General features: G+C 38.8%; 1 protein-coding gene across 1 annotated transcript in view; it reads right to left on the bottom strand.

Moving 5' to 3' along the window:
* Nucleotides 1–23,409, bottom strand: part of DARS1 (aspartyl-tRNA synthetase 1) — a 56,676-nt gene that overhangs the window by 19,120 nt on the left and 14,147 nt on the right. Inside the window, exons 5-7 of the mRNA XM_042464301.1 lie at nt 10,784–10,886; nt 9,178–9,258; nt 7,494–7,553 (exon numbers count right to left, since the gene is read on the bottom strand). Of these exons, the coding sequence (XP_042320235.1) occupies nt 7,494–7,553; nt 9,178–9,258; nt 10,784–10,886 (244 nt within the window). The remainder of the gene's footprint in view (nt 1–7,493; nt 7,554–9,177; nt 9,259–10,783; nt 10,887–23,409) is intronic.

Genomic DNA, 23,409 nt, shown 5'->3' with positions numbered 1-23,409 from the left:
TTGCATGCAATTAAATTAACCTCAACTAGACAAGTGTTAGATTAATGGGCTGAAATGAGAATCTTTTTCTTATTCAAAATGTCTTGCTAAAATACATGCGCACACACTAGTAAGGAACAAAGATTGTACAAAGCAATAAAGAACATCTTAAATACATTCTGGGAGCTTAAGCTTAAAATCTGAGTCCTAAATAACTAGTGAGATTTTAGTTTTAGTGTTATATACTATAGCTCATAAAATGTGAAAATGAATATTGCTTTTGGAATGCTGGAGGCATTATTTTATCTCTCCTTTAAAGTACATCTCTACTGTTCATGTGTGCACGTATCCACGTGGGAACAAAAGCTTAAGGAAAGCACTGCAACTTCCCTGTGTAATCTGAAAGCCAATACATATGCTATAGTCTAATTCTCACTGAAGTGATAAGCCTGTGTCTGGGCTGCTTCAGGCAGAGATCATGCAACAATACAGTGCTTCTCAACACAAGTCCCAGCACATAGACAACAAGAATTTCTTTTTGTACAGAAAAACACTACTGTACATCAAGTAACCTCTTGCTTGCCCCTCAACCTAGGCAATAAATACACCTGATGTCTAGAGGCTAGTGTAGCTTAGGTACGGTTTACTGCTTTTGCAAAAGAACTGGATTCAAGCAACATGAAAAGGATAAATACACTTTTAAAAAACCAATCCATAATTGGACTGCAGGCATAAAATAGACATGCCAATCAACATAGCTGCCCTTCATTTAGATCCAAGTTAAATTAAAGTTGTCATTTAAATAGATCCAAAGCTCAAACTGCAAAAGATATCATGTTAATATCTAATACTCTAAAGCACAGGTTGATAACATGTTGCCCTTCAGATGATGCTGGACTGAAATTCTTATCAGTCCTAGTTGGAGAGCTGCTACTGAGGGCTGATGGATGCTGCAGTTCAACAACATCTGGAGCAGTAACTCCCAAACTTTGGTCTTCCAAATGTTTTTCACTTCAGCTCCCAGAATTCCTGATTGTTAGCCAAGCTGGCTGGGGATTCTGAGAGCTGAAGTCCTCAACAGCTGAAGGACCGAAGTTTGGGAACCACTGATCCGGAGGGCTTGAAGTTGCCCCTTTCTGAGGTAACCTCACATCATGTTTTGACTTGGCACTGAGAGGCACAGAGGCCTTGGCAAATCTCACAATGTATGAAGACAGTGGACAAAATTTTTTCTGTTTCAAGATTTTACATATTTTTCACACATGGATGTAGATGCAGAAATACCAGTAGATTTGACCCTCTCCCATGTACAATTTCATCCACAATATGGTCCCTAAGTTTTGAAATTCCACACTTCAAGTGAACTTTTCTCCTCCAGCTAGGGATCACTCTGGGTTCCATTCAAAGTCATGCAAATGGACATACATACAACGGTATTTCCTCTTCCTTGCTTCCCTCTCCAGCCCCCTAATCTGGAGGACTCACCAATTCATCAGAGCAAATTTGGGGAAATAATGGCTATTACAGTAGGGAGGAATAATCTTTTCTGCCAACAGTACCCATTCCACTGGCAAGCAAGCACTTTTACTGTAAGACCAGGGATCAGTCACTGAAGTAGTACAAATAAAGAATTTTTAGTATGTGTCAAGTTGTTTCCCCAAGTCCTAACATCAAATCAAAGTTAATGAAGCTCTAAGTGCAGAATCTGAGACCTAAAAATAGAAAAAAAAATGAATTCGAAACTTATTAACTAACAAAAAATATCCTCACAGATGAACCGAGTGCCTTCCTTATCCACAAGGAACAACAACATAGAGCTGGATGTGATTTTCAGGCAAACCTGTGCACAAATACTTCTCATTGTAGAAACTCAAGAAAAACCATAAGTAAAAAAAGGTCTCGTGTCTGACAAGCTCATTTAATACAAGTGACTGGTAAAATGAGGAATTTGAAAAATCCCACCCATGTGTATTCTTGGGATGGTTATTCACTCATAAGCTAAGCCAGACATTATGAGCTCAAAAACAGAATAAGCAGCTTTCATAGTGCTGAAGCCAGAAATCCACATTTCCTCAGCCTTTCTTCTTGTGGTCTTTCACCAAAATCACATTTCTTTCATTAAAAGCAGTTCCCTGCTTCATAAGTTGACAGGTATTTGAGAGAAGCAATGAAGCAGAACCACCAGCATCAGCAGGTTTTTGCTGAATTTCTTCAGAACACATGGCAACTATTTTTAAGGGAGATGACACTTCCAGATCAAAAACAATCACTGATGAGATTGACCCAAATAGGTGGTATAAGATGGACAGCTGGCTATCCATTATGCACCAAAAAGAAATGCAGCCTACAATATGCCAGCCTTTTGCACTGAATGCTTGGCTCTTTATTCCCATGTACTTTGATAATTACAAACTACATTTACTTATGACTGCAGATGACAGAAATCTTGGGAAGGAATGGAATGACAATGGTTGCCCCACTGTGGGATGAAATCTACACTTGGTTAGGTTAGAAGCAGGTCGTGTCACCGAGCTGACCCATACACATTAAAACATATTTTAGCACTATACATAGATGACCCTCCACAAGCCTATGCAATGCTTGCACATCCCCCTGCTCTCTTTCCAGACAATCAAGAGGACTTCAGCAAAGCATAATTTCACCATCCATGAAAGCTGGATTGTTGTTATAACAGAAATATTAGATTAGAATAGAGTCTAACAAGTTTTTATGCAATCCAACTTTAAACCATTGCTGTTAAGCTATCTTGTTTAAATAACTCAGGCTTGTTTTAGGCAAGAATCTCTGTTTCATAAAGTCTAGCCAGCTTTTGTTAAGGAGAAAATAAACATTGCTAAACTACTTTCCCAGACACACAGGATCTGTTCATTCATCTGCATAACATTAATCCATATTATACCACTACGAATGAACCATTATGTACCTTTACTGGTCAAGATTTACATAATTTTTGGCATAATTTACAACATTTTTCTCCTACCCCCCCCCCCCCCCCATACATTCAGTGAAGAGCAGCACAAGCAGTTTTCCCAGTCACTGTTTTTTATCCTCTAAAGCACTTTGTGAGGCAGATTAGATTGAGATGTAGTGAATGGTTTAAGGTTACTCTGTGGTTGAGAGAGGTCTGAAATCTGAATTGTCCTTGTCCTAGGGCAACATTCTTGCAATATAGAGATTATATCCCAGCCCAGTCTAATGGAAAAAGTATAATAAATTTTGAGACTGAATGTCAAGGGGAAGTGTATGCCCAAATCAGGCAACAGTGAAATTTGAGCAACTGAGAAGCTAATGTGGAATTTGGCCTAAGATTATTCTGAGAGACCAGGTTTTGAATCCTGGTTTAGCCATGTAAACTCTCTGGGAGACCCTGGGCAAGTCTCAGCCTCAGAGGATGGCAATCGCAAATGTCCTCTGAAGAAACCTGCCATGAAAACCCCATACATTCATCACACCACCACCACCAGTTTCTCCAACTGTATCAACTAAAAGATCTCATTAATCTCTGAAACATGAGAATGACTGTAGGATGTAACTTATTCCCAACTACCCACTAGTGAGTGCCAGCATGGCAAAGTAGTTTGAGCACTGGGACTATGAATCTGGAGACCAGGGTTCGCCTCCCGCTTGGCTATGAAACCCACTGGGTGACCTTGGGCAAGTCACATCTCCTCTGCCTCAGGGGAAGACAATGACAAATGTCCTCTGAACACATACAGTGCACCTTTCCCTTATGTGGGGAATCCATTCTTGCCCCTCCTGTGTAAGGGAAATACCGCGTATGCTCGTGCCTGCGGTGTGGTGCACACAAGATGGAAGCATGCACTATTGCCTCTTCCAGCGTGTGGCTTTCACCATAAACTGAAAGCTGCACATGATGCAGGCGCATTGTATTGCCAAGAAAACCCCATGATAGGTTCGCCTTAAGGTCGCCATAACTGGAAAATAACCTGAAGGCACACAACACTATGCCTTTTGCAGTGTTCTACCTGTGGCGGAAGCATGACTGGCTCAATGACCATACTGGAATTGTGGAATACCTTGCTCTATGAAGTCTGGACAGTAACCTAAACAGTGGAACTTTATTCCACTGGGTAGTAAACAGCTTTTAGTTTGACACAAATTCTTACTGCTAGAAATGTGTTTATCCTGAGGGAGAGATGGGCAGGCCAACTCCAGGCCTTGCCTGAAAAGAAGAAGGGCCCTCCCTCCATTCACCATCATCCTGAGGGAGAGATGGGCAGGCCAACTCCAGGCCTTGCCTGAAAAGGAGAAGGGCCCTCCCTCCATTCACCATCAACCAGAGGGAGAGATGGGCAGGCCAACTCCAGGCCTTGCCTGAAAAGGAGAAGGGCCCTCCCTCCATTCACCATCATCCAGAGGGAGAGATGGGCAGGCCAACTCCAAGCCTTGCCTGAAAAAGAAGAAGGGCCCTCCCTATAGTCCATCTGTTGTGGCCCAGGCATCAGAGAGAGAGGCGATCTGCTGGACTTTCCCCCTTCCCCCCTGCCATTCCCCTCTCCTTTTGTGTCTTGTCTTTTTAGATTGTAAGCCTGAGGACAGGGAAATGTCTAATTAAAAAAAAAAAAGTAAGCCGCTCTGATAGACTTTTCTGCTGAAGAGTGGAGTATAAATAAAATAAAAATAAATAAATCTGGAGCTTGTTATCTGTTTCACCTGCCTGAACTGTACATTGTTTGATATGGTGATTGCATTATGGTACTGTGGTTTTCACCGTTGTAAGCTTCCCTGGTTGTGGAGTATGAATTAAAAAGGGGGTACAGAAATTCTCATATAATTTTTTTTTTGGCTTTTATGGATCATGCTGGGCCTGTATTTGCCTTTATCCTCTGACATATGTTTATGCCACTAATAATTAGAGGAAATGCTGTGAAAAGGATGCTAAGGATGTCAATTCTTAATTGAAAAGGGAGGTTGAGGTTACCAGTAGGTCAGGGTTATTATAAAACATTCCAAATACAACTTACTGCCAGTATGTGTGTGTGTGTATGCGTATATACATTCACAAAGAGACATATAGGTAGCTAAAAAGTCAAGATAATTGAATATTCATTTTGCATTTTGTTGTGTTTTAAATTTTTTGTCATACTATACAACTTTAATAATGTTTTTCCCTGACACAGTAATGTTGTGTTTTCCTGTCTTTTCAATTAAGAATAGAAATTCCTGCTCACCTTGTATCTAACCTTGAACCCACTCTGTATGGAATCTCTGCCTTAATCTTTTCAATTTAGACTCACAATAGTTTAAATACCATCTACTTTGCTACCTAGCTTCTGGAGTATTAGAAGTAGTTAACAGTAAATTGGATGTGACTTTGTCAGGGAAAGAACTCACAAAGGCACATCAACTGAATCAAAGTTACTTAAGTCTTAATTACAGAAAATGATGCATGGGTTAACTAATGATGGGGATACCACATAGTTCACCTAAACCTCAGGCTGGTGTCACTGAAGATCACTCGTCACATGTGAAAAGTAAGAACTCCCTTCAAGACAACCAAACAAATAAGAAACCTTTGCAAAATGTGCCAAGTGTGTATGTTGGGGAGAGATGTGTACATATTGCGGGGAGGGAGGATGGGTAGGTGTTGTCTACATAAGAGTAGCTAATGTGGGCCAGAGGATGGTAGATGTTGCCTACTTAAGAGTAGCTAATGTGAGCCAGTAAAAATCAAAGGGGCTTGCTTTAGAATGAATAGATTTTGCAATTAAATTATTGCTGGTTTGTGGATTTATTTCACAGGTTTCTTGAAGAGGAGATCATTTCACTTAATGAGGGATCTCTCTCTGCAAAATGTCAACACAAAGGGCCTGTACCTTTTTTAACTGATCAAAGTCCCTAGTTTTCTATGGCAGTTAATTTTTCTTTTAAATAAAGCTAATTGTTTTGTAACTCCAAACATCCTCACCACAAGAAAAAAAATACACAAAACAATACAATTTAACCACAGATAGCAAAAAGACCTATCAGAAAAATAGCTCCTGGTGGTTTAAATAACAAAAGCAACTTTTCTGTTATCCCTCAAGTATTAAATCATCTGATGGAGATCCAGACATGGCAGAAAAGTGACTATGCCAGTATAAAATAAATTATGCAGTAACTCCTTGGTTTTATGAAGGTTTTTTTTACACCATATAATATAGCTATGTTCTCATTTATCCTCAAGCAATGCAGTCATACAAACAATAATGTCTATAAATTGAGTTATTTTAATTGTACCACCACAGAGCTGCACATGGCTTTGAGAAAGCTCCAGTAGAATCAAAGGGACTTGCTTTAGAATGACTACAGTATAAAATTAAATAACTTACAGCACAATACTATGCTTATTTACTTATAATACAGGCCTACCAGATTCAAAGGACTTTATTCCCAGGTAATGGTGCAGAAGACTACAGCCACCATGTAGCTGCAGTCCTCAGTATTTGTACTTGGCAATAAATCTGTTGAATTCAATGGGCTTTCCTTTTACCTTTTGATGCTTTCCTTTTACCTTCTGAACCACTCTAGATTACCAGGACAGCCTCTATGCATAAAGGTAGCTGCCTTCTTCTTAAAGTCACTTTCCAGATAGGAAGAGTCAGAAACATGCAAGGGGGTGGTAGCATTAGTGCATATTTTCTCTCTCCTTGAATATTTGTGACAAATCATGGCTTTAGAGTTCAGTCACTCTTTTGCTTGAGAAGTATGGTAAAAGCCACCAAAAATTAAATGGACAACCCACACAGGGCTGAGCCAATTTAGGGTGAGAGACAAGTCCCATGTACATTATGTATGTCTTGGCAACTGGGCGAAATCTTGCCATTTCGCCACACTGAAGTGAGTACCACAGCAATGCAAGAAAACAAGGAACAGTGGCCTGGTGTGTAAGGTGCACAGAAGAAGGTGGATCTGATCACAGGTACTGTCATTCAGCATTATATTGCTTTCAGAGGAATCCATGTCTGAATGTGTGTTTTAGTGCACATTTGGCTTTGAACAGATGAGTTAAAGCCCCAGAGGAGAGCACCATGATGCTGATATCACCATGCTGTTATCTAAGTGACTGGCTAGGTAGCTCCCTCATGTCACTGTGTGATGTACCTCCACAACTAAGCTCATATAGTAAAGGACAAAAAAAGCAGCCTGTTGAGAATGGCATCAGATTTAGGAGAGCAAAAGCTGCAAATAATATCAGTTTACTAGTCTAAACTTTCTGAGGGCTGCTTTAAACAAAAATTTATCAGAGGCCACTGTGTAACACAAAGAAGTAAAAATGTGGACCAACAGACATAATCTTCAGTTCTTTTGATGTACATCAATAGGCACCTTTTAAACCCCAAACCTTGCAGTTTTGTGTGATGTATCTGAAAGTTTTAGTTAAAAGCACATATCACTGACTTTTGTTATAGTGAACAGATAATACAACTCCTCTCTACTTGCTGCCTCTTAAGCATTTGATTGGTGTCAGTTGAAACACAATGGTATCTTACCCTCAAGTCAATCACTCTGTTGTCCAATCTTGTATCCTGGTTTACAGTAGCTCTTCCTTCCTGAACAGTTGCAAAAGAAAGCACAGTGAAAACCATGAACATTGAGAAGGAAAAAGTGACGCACGTTTTATAGCATAAGAAAACTTTGGCTCTGTTGCACATTCAGGGGAAATTTCACCAGCTGCCCACACCAAAGAGTCTCAGTTATCTGAGATACAGACACCTGCTAAGCATATTTATGTAAATAGGTTGACTGTATAAAGAGGCACCAGCTGTGCAGTCTGTGTAACATATTGCCTTCACAAAGGGTATTTCTGAACAAGAGCTTCCTATGCTCCTGGTTTGTAACTTAAGCACTAAAACATAAGTGCAAGGTGAAAATAATCAAACTAGCAGATACAAGCTGGTTCTATCATCATTCCTGCCTAGAGGTGGGAGATCAGAGTAGGCTATACTCTGGGTAGACTATAGGATTAAATTGCACTCTACGATCCCTAGCAAATTGCAGACACACCTGTATTTGTGCTAAGGAGAATGACAGAACTATTTGTTTAGATCAAGAATAAGAAATGTATGGCTCTCCAGATTTTGTTGGACTGCAGTGCTCATCAACTCTAACCAGAATAGCTGTCGATGAGAGATGATGGGGTCTGTAGTTCAATAATATCTGGAGGGCTACACATCCTTGGATCAAATTTTTCTTTATTAGTGTTTAAGGGTGCTACAAGTCAACAATTACTGCCATCTTAAAAGCTAAGATTTTCATGATATGAATTAAGAACATTCAGACTAGTTGAAGGTACAATTAGGTTATGCTTTAGGAGACTAAGGTAAGTTTTATCAGCTTGTTTTAAAAGACAACATAATTTGGTAACTTCGAACTGATATTTTCCAAACTATTTATTAATACCTTTTAACAGCATAGTTGTTTTGAAAAAAAATCTGTTCACAGATTAATAATGAAAACTAGAACATCAAAATCTTGTCCAGCTCTTTCCCCACTAGGATGACATAATGACAGTTGTAAAATCATTTCATTTCAAAAAGAATAATCAGAAATATCATTCTGAACCATCAGTGCATACAATCTTGAAATAACAGTCATTGCTATCTGTCAGTCCACTAACAATTTATTAACAGAATTACAGTCAGCACTCTACATTTGCAACGTTAACTTCTGCATATTTGTTTATTTGGAAATTTGATTAATATGTTCTCTCTAGGAATCTCTAAATCCTCCAACACGAATCTACTGACCATAGAGTAATGCTACAGGACTTAAGAGATTCCTAGAGAAAACACTTCTTTAGGCATTTATAGGTCCTCCAGTGTGATTCTGTGGTCAACCTCTGCTGGATGTTGACCACAGAGTTGCACTGGAGGACCTAGAGATTCTTAGAGATATTTTCTCAGGTAAAAAAAATGGTGTATTTTATTTGCAGTTTTTCCATTTTCATGAGGGTCCCACATCTCTAATGCCAGATAATATGCAGGTCCCATTGTATTGCCCACAACTATGTATTGAAAGAATGTAAACAAGACAGTGCATAATGCTTAATGATGCCAAAATTCAAGGATTTAAAAATTAAATTGTGAATACCAGCTTCTAATATTTGTTACTATTTTCTTTAAACACACACACACACACGCACAGTTCTTCACATTAATAACAATATATTTTTACCTCTTCTCCTTCCGCCTCTGGTCGAATAGCATCATCCAGCTGTAAGGGCAGTCGGGGTTCTGCCAGACTAATCACATATATCTGAAATTGAGATATGTGTCATTTTTTTAAAAAAAATGTAAGAGCAGTGGAGAAACTGTAGTGTGATTGACAGAAGTACAGTTTTGGCTGAGTAGGAAACAATGTTTACATAATCATTTGCTGGAAGGCTATACTGTAAGTCTGAAAAATGTTAAAGAGGCATACATTTCTTTGGTTTTATTTTCATGGTAATATATGAAACATTAGTAAAAAAATTCCTGGTCGGTTTAATGACTTGAGCATCAGGCCTGAAATAATCTGACCCTAGCTTCTTCAACTCCCTCACTCTTTGCAGATACACTTACAGAAGTCTAAAAGCATATATTGTTGCAGTTTCAGTGGTAAAGAGATAGCTGCTGTCTGGAACAGCATTATACCTTTACTATGTGTGTTTTAGATGAGAGAACACGTGCATAAATTTACATGTGAGCAGTATAAAACAAGAATGTTATGTCGAATGCATATGAAAAAACATTTTCTACCAATGGTCCAAATACTTTTTAAGGAGTGGTTCCATATTTTCTTGACTAAAGCACCTAACTCATTTCCTTCCATCTTTCATGTCATGTATTCCCAGAATTTGCTTTTCTTATCTAAATGCAGGTGACTGAATTTAAACTTTGTTGCAAACACCACACACTTCTGGAATACTTCAGGACTGCATGAATTATAGTAACCCTCATTTTATTTGGGTCTATAAGGCATTTGTCTCCCACTGAAAGGACTATGTATCCAATTCCACAAACTCTTGTTTTATGAAGTTTATAGTTCATCATGAAGTTGAGGTCATGTGGTAGTTCTGGATTGTACTCATTACTACTATTATTGCAATTACAACTACAACTACTATTAGAGAACTGTAAGAGGAACTTTTCCCCCCCCCCAATATTGCTTGGAAGGCATTTAGAATTTAAGTATACTGTGCTGCTATGCACAAAAAGCAAATGCTTATGTAGGCTGTATTATACATATATTTCTATACATATATTTCTGTGAACTAGTGATACTTAAAAAAGGACAGTTGGCCCTCGGTATCCAGGGCTTTTTCTTATCTACAGATTCAAGTATCCATGGTTTGAAAATATCCAAAAATATATAAATTCCAAAAAGCAAACCTTAATTTTGCTATTTTATATAAGGGACACCAGTTTACTATGCCACTGTATATAATGGGACCTAAGCATCCATGGATTTTAGTTATCCACAGAGGGTCCTGGAACCAAACCTCAGCAGATACCAAGGGCCTACTGTATGTCTGTCTACATATATTGCTCCTTACACAAACACAACCTAACACTAATGATTTAAAGAGCAGCTGGAAATGAACCTTTTATATAAACACAAAATAGTTTCCTGGGTACCCATACCTACTATTCAATCATGTTTTCTCCATAAAACTTTTTAAAATTGTTGTTACATGCTATTACATGTAATAAAAGTTCACAAAAAAGACTGCATTGATCAAGACTAACCATGAAAATGCTAATGTGCAATGCAAATTTTAATTTGCTTTGAAGAATATTACCCTTTGAACATGCAGTTCAACATCCTGCTGAGTGCAGCCTCCGATTTTATGTGGCACTTTTCTTACAACCCCTTCGATGTCAACAATGCTCTCTTTGTTGATGCTGTCAATAAAAATAATAATCAGTTCAATAACTGTATCACAATGGGGAACATACATTTGAGTTTTGGATGACTATGAAGATAACCATAAAACGAGACTTTTAAATATGTAAATGTTGGGCCACAACAATAGAACAGAGCATTTTAGGAAAGACAGAAAGAGTTCTTTACTGAATTAATTCCCAGCTGTGATGTACCAACAGGATTGACGGCTGAAAATAAGGAGACACACACAAAGATTTCTGCAGCATTTTAGATTCTATTTGAAAAGCAGCACACAGAAATCTTGTTTTATGGGTAAAAGAGTAAGGCAACCACTCTGGCTGAGAATAATGTATATTTTAAAGCATGCACCTTAAGGCAAAGTGCAGATAAAGACAAAACAAGATATGAAATTTCAATAGTATATTTTGGTTTTATTGATAGTTCACTATGGAAAAAAAACTAAAGTAATATGCTTGGGATGCATTTCCTTTAAGCAAAAATCATTCATTCATCAATTATCTTCAGAGCAGGTCCATAAAGCATTCTTCACTCAAAAAGGTCTGGACCTCTATTTTAAACAAGAACTAAAGGAAAATGTTACTCAATGCATTAAAGTCTGATATCAATACTAGCTTCTGAGAGTCTGGTTCAGTCTAAAATTGCAATACATACTTCACTTCTATAGCCCTTTTCAGCATAGAAGGGCATTTTAAATTCTGTCCATCTACAGCTCCTGGCTGAAGACACAGAAAAAGTGGTGCATATAACACTTGCACAAACTGCTCAAAACTACTTTGTGAGTTTTGTGGCTGGTAACAATTTGACACTGGGTCTTCAATGCCCCCGAACCCCAAAGTTCTGCATCTGTAGACACTGTGCTTCTGAACCATGAGCTTGCAAACAGATCCAAAAGCTTGGTTTAGATCTGCTGTTTGGGAAAATGCAATATGCACTTGACACACACCCTGCTGTGCTTTTCCTGAGAATGAGATGGGGAAAAATAAGAGAAAATTGGATGGAGGAAACAATATAATCAGAACAATAAATAAACATCAAATATCCAATAGTATATTGGAAGGAAGGAAGACACAATTAGGCTTTACCTGAAAATTGTTTCATATCCTTCTGCTCTCTTTTTACCCAATCCTCCTCCAAGAAAGAGAAACGGAGTGAGTGAGTGAGGGAGATAGAGGCAGAGCTACTCTTAACCAGTTCTGATGAGGACTCAGGCTTATATGGTGAAATATGCAAGATTCAGACTGAAAGGGCTTTACAGGTCAATACCAGCATCTGAAAGCCATGGAGTAGATTATATAGCTGCCCCACAACCACCTGACCATATTTGTTCCTCATTATTCACTCTTGCAAGAAGGTAGGGTGATAGTGTTCTGCAGCTCCAGAGCTTTCAAATGCTTTTAAGTGACAACCCCACGCTGGATGTGATATAGCAACTGATTTTCAGAATTATAACACATAGCTATAGGAATACTAGACAAAAGCACAGCTAGCATGTCACTCTATAATAACATCCATCCAGGCACAATAACTAGCTGTTCATCCTGACTAAGGCAGGACTTAGATGAGCACAAAGATGACAAACTGATCTCGTGGGTAACTGGCACATTTTTAGCAGTAAACTATGAGCTTAACTCAAATTCACTTCAGTCAATAGCATATGACGAATCAATAATGAGACGTATGAATCTGAATTCTCTAACCATCATTGTATCACCTGTGAAGATTCTTAAAAATACTTTCATTTCTTGCTCTGCCATTTCTCCTTAAAACTGCCATGCAAATTCCTGTCAAAACATAGCCCATTTTTAATAGTGCACAGAAAGAACTTTGAGGTGAAAAATAACATGGTCAGCACTTTTAATGTTTTAATCTGACTTATTCAAAAGTGCCTATAGATTCTCATTCACCCCTCCATTTTCCAACTATGATACAGATTGTAGGTGGCATAACAATATCAGAAGTTTCAATAATACATGTATAATGTTAACCCAGATTTCTCCCCAGCTATTAAAATATGGTGATAATTTCTCAGCAGAAAAGTATGGATTTTTCAATCTTAAAATGTGGTAAAAAGAAGTAACAGTACTCTCAGGAAAGAAGTTAAGTGCTTGTTAAAAAGAAAGAAAGAAATAAAATTTTTTGATTGCAATTCCTGCTCTACATCCCATTACATCAACTACTATTCTGAATGTTCTGCATAGAGACCTCTGGTTGAAAATCTTGACTGAATGGGTTTATATACATCTGGTGTTATACAGTAATGCAGATGGGGGTCATAGAAAACAGGAAAAAGAATTACATTTTATGTTTCTGCCTGCTGGAAGACTTACTAGATGATGTGTCAAATCCCAATGATCTACTAACATTAAGAGAAAACATAGTCGGACCAGAATTTGAACAAAAAGCTTGACTCCGGCCAGGACATAAAAAGAGATCACAGTATTACTGTGCAGGCTTTAAGAGCAATGAAGCAAACAAATGATAGTTACTAACAACAATGTACTCATTTGGTACATTCAAAGATCCACAGCTCACTGAATTTAAAAACACAACCACAAAAGTTTGTAAATAGTACCTGAGGACGGAATATATGGGTCTTGAGTGACAGAACAATGCACATCTTACATCCTTCAACAACAAAATTTAAGGTAAGATCTGTTCTGCCTTAACTGGTAAGAGAACCAAAGAATGCATTCTTCTTTATACATCTGAAATACACTGGTGGACTGAGAGTATGCCAAGAAGAAAAAAAATAAGACCACACACGACAAATCCCAACCAAGGATCAATACAAGGAAAAAATAATTATACACACATATATATTTTAAAAACCCTCAGCTGATGTCTTAACAACAACCTCCTTTCAAGAAATTTCTCGATTTCAAAGAGAAGCAATTACTAGGACAATTCCATGTTCCAATTTAGGATGGCCTAATCTGTCATGCATTGTCATGCAGTAGCTTAGTGGTTAAGACACCAATTCTGATGATTGGAAGGTTAGAAGGTTGGCAGTTCAAGGCTCGGGTGCCACATGGTGGGGTGAGCTCCTGTCACTAGTCCCAGCTTCTGCCAACCTAGTAGTCTGAAAGCATGCAAATGCAAGTAGATAGATAGGTACCACTTCCCAGTGGGAAGGTAACAGTGTTCAGTGCAGTCATGCTGACCACATGAACACCATCCACTACAGTCAGTTATGACTAGACATTCATGTGAAGGGACCACCTTTACTCTTTTACCTTTAATCTATTCTGGCCACTCACTTCATATACACACATTCAAATCTAGGAGACTGTGAAATGGGGAACCTGATCATAGACTACAATGGTTCCCAAACTTGGGTCCCGCAGATGTTTGAGACTTCAGCTCCCAGAGTTCCTGACTATTGCCCAAGATGAGGCATCTGGGGGCTGAAGGCCCAAACACCTGGAGGACCAAAGTTTGGGAATCACTGGAATAGAAATCATAGACTCACAGAGTTGGAAGATACCTCAAGGGCCATCCAGTCCAACCCCATGCCATGCAGGAACTCACAATCAAAGCACCCCCAACAGATGGCTATCCAGCATGTTTAAAAATCTCCAAAGGAGATTCCACTACCCAGAGAATTCAAGGGAACAGAATCCTTATAGACTACTGCAACTCTAACTTCCAACCTTCCAGGTCTTGCCTGCCACTGTTGATGCACTGACAACCCTGGTAGAAAAGGTTAAGAGGGATTAATTCTCCCTATCCCCTCAACCCAGCTAAATTTCCAGGTTAGGTCGGCATGGTCATCCAGGACCAAATCTTCTATAGTTATTGTTTTACTATTCACCAACAGTGTTCTCAACCCAAGAAGACTGTCATCATGGCTAACCAGGCTATTTAACTGGAAGATATTTCAGGGGCAATTAAAACCCTGTTGTGCACCTTTGTACTAGTAGCACTACTGTCTCTTCTCTCTGTAACATCTATGACTATGATAGCTGTTCCTTCAGTCCCATCATCTTCCCCCACTGTGGGCAACACACCCTCGAAAATAGCATATACCACCATAAAAAAAATGTTATGTGATCTATACTGATGAAAAGATGTCAATACCCTTCCCCACTCTAAAATAGCAGAACTGGTGTTCATTCTTGTGCCACCCATGAAGTCACTGCTCCAAAGGGGTGGTCCATCTCTGGTGTCACCCTTTTCAGCATGTGCAACAGTTTCATTTGTCCAGCTAGGGACCTGCTGGAGGCTGATGACTTGGACTTTGGTTCTAGAAAGAGGCATCCATGTAGATGCAGCTGAAGGAAGAGATATAGCCAACAAGCTGGCAAGAACCCGTAGATGGCTCAAGAAGCAGTACAGGGGCGAAACAGACTGCCCGCCAAAAATGGATTGGAGCAGCCCCGGAGCCACAGCTGCCTTAGGCAGCTCTGGTGCAACCCCAGGGCGGCTTCTGGGCACAACGGGAGCGTGCTTCATCAAAATGCCACGGCCACAAGCTGTCTATTCAGCCCCACAAGGTGCTTTCTATCACAGAAAAAAACAACAACAATGAAATCCACATGCATGGTATCTACAGCATTTCTACCCTTTTAGGAAATAGTAAAATGTGGTATCTGTTTGGCATTTCATTTCATGCAAAATACAGCTTGCTTTTTATCTGACTTAGTCATCAAAAGTGGACATCAGTTGTTTTGGTTTAATTTCGAAGGATACAGGGAGACACATCGCTTTATTTTAAACTAAGGTGCAGACATGGGCTTTGGGCCAAGATATCAGATCACAGGGAACTGAATAAACCAGAGACAAGTATTCATATATTGATTCCCTCTCAGAGTCCAGGAATCCTGGGTTTATAATCCACAATATTAATAGCCCATTTGCTGCTCATCTCACAGAAGGGGATACACAAAACAGGGAATGAAAAGTGTTGTGAAATGTCTAAAACTAGAACTATGGGTAAGTATGGTCAAAGAAGCCAAGGTAATAAGACACCCTTTAACTACCGTTTGTTATTATTTTACAAATCCTGTATTATTTGTGCATACACATAATTAATCAAATTTCTGGGCTGAGATGCTACACAATGCCATTGCTCTTTAATTTCTTTATCCATCCACACTAAGGAAACAGCAAGAGCAGGCTGTGTGTACCAGCATGCTGCTCATTCATACCATCGTTTAAGCCAACATCCCTGGTTTAGACTGATGTGTAAATGCAGCCATTAATTTAAATAAGATACCCGACATTTCCAGAGTGAACATCATTTAGTTTCTGAGTTCTAAATATCCACATTCATGTTCATCTATCCTAATGTTAGTCAACACTTTCTATTTTAACTACAGAATTGCCATCTTGCTGCATCAGTACAAACCTTTTTCAGCAATAAAGTTGAACTGTAAAATCAAAGCCACAGCCATTTCATAATGAATCACTTTCTGTCAGGTTTCTGAACAAACGCTTTCTGTACTAAAGAATGTTGATGGAGCAATTTTCCTTTAGTTAACATACAAATACTATTTGAATTGTTTCTATAGCCTGGGTCAACAAATAATTCTATTTTGATCTTTTTTTATTTTATTTGCTTTCTCAGATTTGGCTGAATGAGGAAAGGAGTAAAGGATGTGACGTTTCACAAGCAGACCCTTCATATATACCTGTTTTAATTCATCCTCACCAGTCTAATTTGGTCCTTGGTTACAGAATGAATTTATACTATATGGGTTAATTTCTTTAACATGTCTGCAATTTAACTAAAAGTCCTTTTGTTGTGAATAACCTGTTGTGTGTAACTGGTAAAATAAAAACACAGTATTCCAGTGACTTAAATTCTATTTGCTCAAACTAGGCAAACTTTTGCTGTACTCGTGTTCTAATTCTCGTTATTGGAATCAAGAGTTTAATTTGCAATTAACAGGTAATCTGCTATATTGTGTAGAAAATACTGATGGAAGTTTCACTAGATATTATCCAATACTTGAAAATGTATGAGAAAGGCTTGTTTCCCAGTTACAAAACAGTCAGTTCTACTAAATGTCTCCTAAAATGTTTATTTTTTTCAGCAGCCATTGGAAAAATCAAGTCAAAACAAACAAAAACTGCAGGAGAATTACTCCCTGCTAAATGAACCCATTCTGCTCCTCTTACTACTTGAGAACAGGCCTTGCTGCCTTATGTATTAAGCTACAATTGACAATACTTATATTCTCTTCCACGGAATTGGCTCAATATCTTATTTACTGTAATTCTGCAATAGCAAGGCTAACAAAAAGAGCAATAGATTGATGTCACCTCTAACAAAGGCTGTGCTAAGCCTTGAACATTTAACCTGTGCCAGTGCATTCAGTGAAGAGATGGGATGGAGAGGGAATCCGTTCTGGACAGAAATATTCCACAGGCTCTGCTCAGCTTGACCAACAAGCAGGGCTTTGGTGGAAGCCATTCTCTAAAAAAATAAAAATCAGATGATAGTTGACCCCTGCATACATAATACTCCTGGCTTCAAGACATAGTTTACCTAACCAGGAACAAGATTTTGACTCAGGTCCTCCCCTGCTCCTCTTCTCTTCATGTAGCAGCAGCAGAATGAAAGTCTTGTTTGTCTTATCAGGCTGAAGAGTGGGGTATAAATAAATAAAAATAAAATAATAATAATAATTCCCCATTACATTCAAGGCAGGGAACTGTGATATAATAATTAGTAGTTAACCAGGAACTCAAACTATGTTCTAACCATGTTTTTAAGATACTAACTGGTAAATCTATCTTAAATCACAGCCCCCCTCCCCATTTCAGACCTATCGGACTCATGAAAAGATCTGTCCAGTTTACAGTCACTCCCATTACTGTAGGATCATGAAGCAGCCACTAAATTACTATGGACTCCAAAAATGTGAAACAGAGTTTCAGGAATGTCCAAGAGAAAATTAAATTAAACCAAATCAACTATATTGCATTTTTTTACAAAGTACTTCAAAATGTTCCACAACAGTACCTTTTACAGTTGTACAGAACCATACAGATATATCCTAATATGAACTGAACTGTGGGATGTGCCTCTCCCAAGGTGCGTCACCGTTGAAGGGGGGGGGGGTTTTTGCTAACCTCAGGCAGTGATTATCTCACCTTCCAGAGAGTTATGGCAACACTATCAGTGGGTTTTCTAGGTAAGAATTGTTCGGGGAGTGGGGTTGCCATTGTCTTTGGCTGAGCAGGTGTGACTTGCCAAAGGTCATCCAGAGGACTTCCATGGATGAGCATGCATATGAATCTTGGTTTTCCAGAATCTAGACCAGCACTCAGACTGCTACACCACTCACTCTTCTAAAAATATACTTCAGCATTATGTATGGATAGCTGTGGTTCCATTACATTAGCATTATTTACAGAGATCACACTAAATAACAAAGTATGCTTATTAATAAAGTATGTCAAGTGTGTGGGGTATGGGACATGTCTATGTAAAGTGAGGCCAGACTGAGAACTGCTTAGGGTATTTAGATCCTTTAGGAAAACATACACTTCAACATTTGTTTTATTATCTTCTACAGTCATCATACCAGGTCTGCAGCTTCTAGGCAAAAAAGGAACTTGAAAAGCTGTACAGCATTTTTTTACAGGGTTTTTTACAGTTAAAAACTAACAGCTGCACAGGTCTGTTCTGCTGACGTTCAAAGCCAGCATTAGCACACTAAAGGTTTTCAACCTGAACACAGTGTAATTTTAAGATTTTTAGCTAAACAAAACAATATGTCAGTAGTTGCCCTTCAAAGATATGAACAGTCTCCATTATTTCTTAATACTGAGAAAGAGGAACTAGTACTTGTTTGGCAAAAGGAATTTTGTACACATAGTGGATGGAGCATTATGATCTCCATTGCTCTTGAGTTCTCTCCTTTAACCATGGATGCATCTCTTGTAAAGGCAGAAGTTCAAATCTGTTCTTGAAGAGATTCCATTAAAAAGGATGGAATCATCTGAGGAGAAATTGCAGATATGTTTGCCTTGAATCACACGTTTTGGATATAGCTTCAGGCCTTTTGCTAGGCCGATTAAGTTTACAGATGGTCATAAGTAGATGTTTGTCCTCTATGCTTTACTATTTGTGTACAGGATAATAGCAGTGGTTCTGCTCTAAAGCAATATGGATTGGTATAAAGGAGTAGAGTTGGAGGGGAAAAAGACTGGTATGTGGAGTTTGAGACAGCTATGGAATAATGCAGTGATATATACAGTCAAAGAGACAACAATGTGGGGATTGAACAGAGGAGAGGAACACTAAACATAGACTGATACAAACAGTATTATTATAAAAGATAAGGAGAAATGTAGAGAAAAGGAAGAGAAGGGGCTTTTCCCACCAGAAATGAGTAAAGAAGAAATAGGCAGTGATTTCCAAGCCTAGCCTTCCAGATATTTTGAATTTCAGCTCCCAGAATTCCTGACTATTAGCCCAGCTGACTGGGGCTTCTGGCAGATGAAGTCCAAAGGATTTAGAGGGCCAAAGTCTACCTACAGTAGAATAAAAGATGAGAACAAATAAGGCTTTGGCTGTTCATATACCAATGAACAGAGTTTGGGATACAAACAAGACAAGCATGAAGTCCTAGTGCATGAAGATAAATATGACTTTATAAGTATAACAGGGACTTCCATAACTAGAATATAACAAATGAAGGATATAATCTCTTCAAAAAAGATCAGATGGGGGAGAAAAGGAGGGAAAATAGCATTATAAGTCAAATACAAACTCACTTGTACTGAAATACATGAGTGATCACACTGGACCAGTGGAGAGATTTGGGTTAAAAATGGAGAAAGACATCTAAACAACATTGTAGTAGGGGTTTACTACAGGCCATCATATCAAAATGAGGGTGTGGATGATGCTTTTCTGAAACAAACTTCAGAAATCTCCAGGATTTCTGAACTGGAGCTCTGAAAGACTTCAATTATCGTAATATCTGCTGGGAAACTAGCATTGTTAAGTATAGGCAAGCAATGCAGGTAATTTCCCCTTTCAAAAGGTGGAGGGAGGAATAAGGGGATCAGCAATACTGCTTGATCCTAACCAATAAGGAAGAGTTGGTCACTGGAATCAAAGCAGTTGGTACTTTAGTGGAGAGTAACCATGCAATGCTAGGATTCATGATTGTGGGAAAGGTCAAAGAAGAATATAGTCAAACACAAACCTTAGATTTTAGGAAAGCAGGTTTTATTAAGTTCAGGGAAATACCAAGCAGAATCCCATGGTGAGAAATGCTAAAGGAAAAAACCACCCAGCATGGATAGGATTTCAAAAAGAAGCAATGCTAAAAGCTCAATCAGAAACAATTCTATGGAAGAAGGAAAATGGGAAACATTTGAAATAGCCAATGTGGCTGCAAACTAACTCAAGGAAAACATAAAAAGAAAAAAGAGCATCGATAAAGAATGGAAGGAAGTACAAATCACTAAGGAAAAATACAGATGTGTAGTCCAAGCTTGCAGGAATAGTGTAAGGAAAACTAAAATTCAAAATGAGCTGAGACTGACTAGGCAAGCTACAAGCAACAAAAAGGTTTTTTTCAAACATGTCTGAAGAAGAGTATGATTAAAGAAATGGTGGGACTGCTGTGCAGAAAGGATGGTAAAATGCTAACAGATCACAATGAAAAGCCAGAACACTCATTACTGTAGTAGTTTTGTTTTCATGCATCAGCAGAGACCTTGGCGATGAAGCACAGTTGCAAATTAAGAATGTTAAAGATTTGGTCAGAAATCAACAAGTTAATCTAAATGAATTAAATCTGCAGGGATAGATGAACTGTAACCCAAGATATTGAAGGAACTTGGTGACATACTTGCAGAACTGCTTGCCATCATATTTGAGAAATCCTGGAGAACAGGTGATTTACCAGACAACTGGAGACAAGCAAACACTGTCTCTCTCTATAAACCAAAAAGCAAAAAAGATGATCCAGGAAATATAGGACAGTTAGCCTGATCTCAATACCAGGAAAATTTTTTGGAACTGATTATACAGGAGTCTCCTTGCCATTGTCTCAATGACAATAATGATTTGCATGACCCAGCATGGTTTTGTCAAGAACAAATCCTGTCAAACTAACCTTGTATCTTTTTAATTTTTTTGACTGAGTGACTTGTTTAGTAGATGGTGGGAATTCTGTGGATGTCATTTATCTAGATTTCAGCTAAAGTCTTCCACAATATTTTGATTAGCAACTGACAACAACAAAGAAAATAATCTGATCTGAACAAGTGAAGTGTCAGTGATTGCAAAAACCACATAGAAAAGATGCAAGAACAGAGTTGTAATAAATAAATCAGGTTACTGATCTCTTCATAAGGAATAAAATAAGAAGACAAAAGTAAAAAGATCACAGTGAATACTTTTAGTAGAAAAAAAACTTTTAAATGTTCATCCAGAAAATATTGGCCTGTTACAGACTGCCAAAATAAAGCTGCTTCGGGTCTCTTTGGAGGTATGGTATTTAAATGATGCATGCACCCTAAGAATCCAGAAGCTGCACCAAAGCTGCACTCCAGTGCTTAGGAATGGAGTGTGGCTTTGGCGCAACCTCCGGACTCTTAGTACCCATGCATCATTTAAATAGCATATCTCCAAAGAGACCTGAAGCAGCTTTATTTTGGCAGTCTGTAACAGGCCATAGTGTTATTTTAGTTTGAAGAATGACTGAAAAATCATTGAATGTTCATTTGAAAAAAAATGTTTTTGCACAAATGGGATGTGCTCTAAATTTAGATGCCTGAGATACTTAGGCAGCTGAACTATTTGCCTAGGGAGCTTGACTAAGAGACACACAGATTAGAGCCAAAATACATGGCTCTGTTAGAAAAAAGCCACAGTATAAAGGCACGAACAGAAGCTACAATAGGAAATTCCTGGTGCACAGCAAATGATCATAAAAAGTTGAACAGAGGAGCTGTAGCCATTAAGAAAGGTCAGTCAAGGACTCATGGCACAAATGAAGCCAAAGCAGTGAGGGCACCATCCAGAGAGACCAAATGAGGAAAAATACCAATTTTCCTCCAGTGAGGCTCTTTAAGAATTGAAACAAAACCGAATCTCAAAGCCATTAAAAGAACAATCAGGCCACTTCATACTGTCTCCAGATCCTGTATACCATCATTTCTACAAAGTGTATCATCATAAACAACCACTATAATGAATGCTGTTCCATGGCCTTAAAGATAATTTGAAGGAACTGTTTAGAACTTCTCATTAGAAAAGTTCATGAAGGCAGCTTCACCTTTTCTAAACCATTTAAGCTATCTCCAGGTGCAGTGTTCATGTAGGCTGGAGTGATAGTTCACTCCTCCACCACAAAAACTACATCTAGACACAGAAAGGTAGTATCTCAAATGTAATTCAAATGCATCAGAACATTTTGACATTATGGTGGGCCAATATTTTAAATTTGGATGGATTAAGTAAAAAGCTAAATAAGTACACGTTTCGTTATTTTAGGCAGGTTACAGACCGCCATTTGGGACGTCCTTAGGACGTCCCAGTTTAAAAAAGGGGCGGCTCTTCTAGACGCCCCTACTTCTGTTACGGACTCTGTCTGTAACAAATGGTGGCGGCCGTTCCACATGGCTGCCGCCATTTTGAAGTCTTGGACGCCTAGCATCCAGACGTGTTGCGGCGGAAGTGACGCTGCGAAAGCGCGCCTTGCGCTTTGCGGTGCCACTTCCAGGGCCCAGGAAGGAGCACGATTTCTGCGCTTCTTCCTCGCAGCGTCCGGGAGTCCCGCAGTTTAGAAGCTGCGGCTCCCGGACGCTGCAAGCGGCGCCAGCAGCAGACCGCCGCAATTCGGCGGTCTGTAACGCGCCTTAAAGACTATTTTGCCACAAAGGCAAGTCAAGAATATAACCAACAATGTGTGCAATTAAACTTAGAACTGAACACATAGAAAACACAACTCACTCACTCTAACTAATTTAACTTTAAAAACATGAAAAGACGGCCGAATATTAACAATTCTAAGATTTAGACTGCACGCTTCACCCGGTGACAAAATCTAGAGCAGTGCTACTCGAAGTGGTGGCCTGTGGATCAGTGCTGGTCCAGAAGTCAGCTGCTGCTGGTTCCTGGAAGGCTTCCAGAGGAATACGAAACAACTGAAAAGAAACAACTGAAGCCAGTGGGCACAAGTATGGTACCAGTCACAGGCACACTGGGGAAATAAAACACTGGTCTGATAGCTTAAGAATTATTGGCTGTTGACTTCCAGGAAAGTCAACAGGAACCTGCAGTCAACAGCTCAGGGATCTCCACCAGTTCAAGGAACAATCACTTTGAGTAGTAGTAGTCTAGAGGATCCTCCAGTGTCTAGCATGTTCCCAGGATATGCTGCTTTCTACTTTCATTCCCAGATTGTTTTGGCAACCCAGGGACTTGTCAGATCCAAATTTTAGAAGCATTTACAGTGAGCAGGCAAAGCCTTGATTGCAATGTTTCTTACTAAAACAGAAACCAAGTCACTTCCTATCCAAAATAAATAAATAAATAAATAAATAAAT

This window comes from Sceloporus undulatus, chromosome 1, assembly GCF_019175285.1.
Source record: "Sceloporus undulatus isolate JIND9_A2432 ecotype Alabama chromosome 1, SceUnd_v1.1, whole genome shotgun sequence".
NCBI classification, from domain to species: Eukaryota; Metazoa; Chordata; class Lepidosauria; order Squamata; family Phrynosomatidae; genus Sceloporus; species Sceloporus undulatus.
The sequence above is the reverse complement of the archived record's forward strand: the minus strand, read 5'-3'. Positions and strand labels throughout refer to the sequence as shown.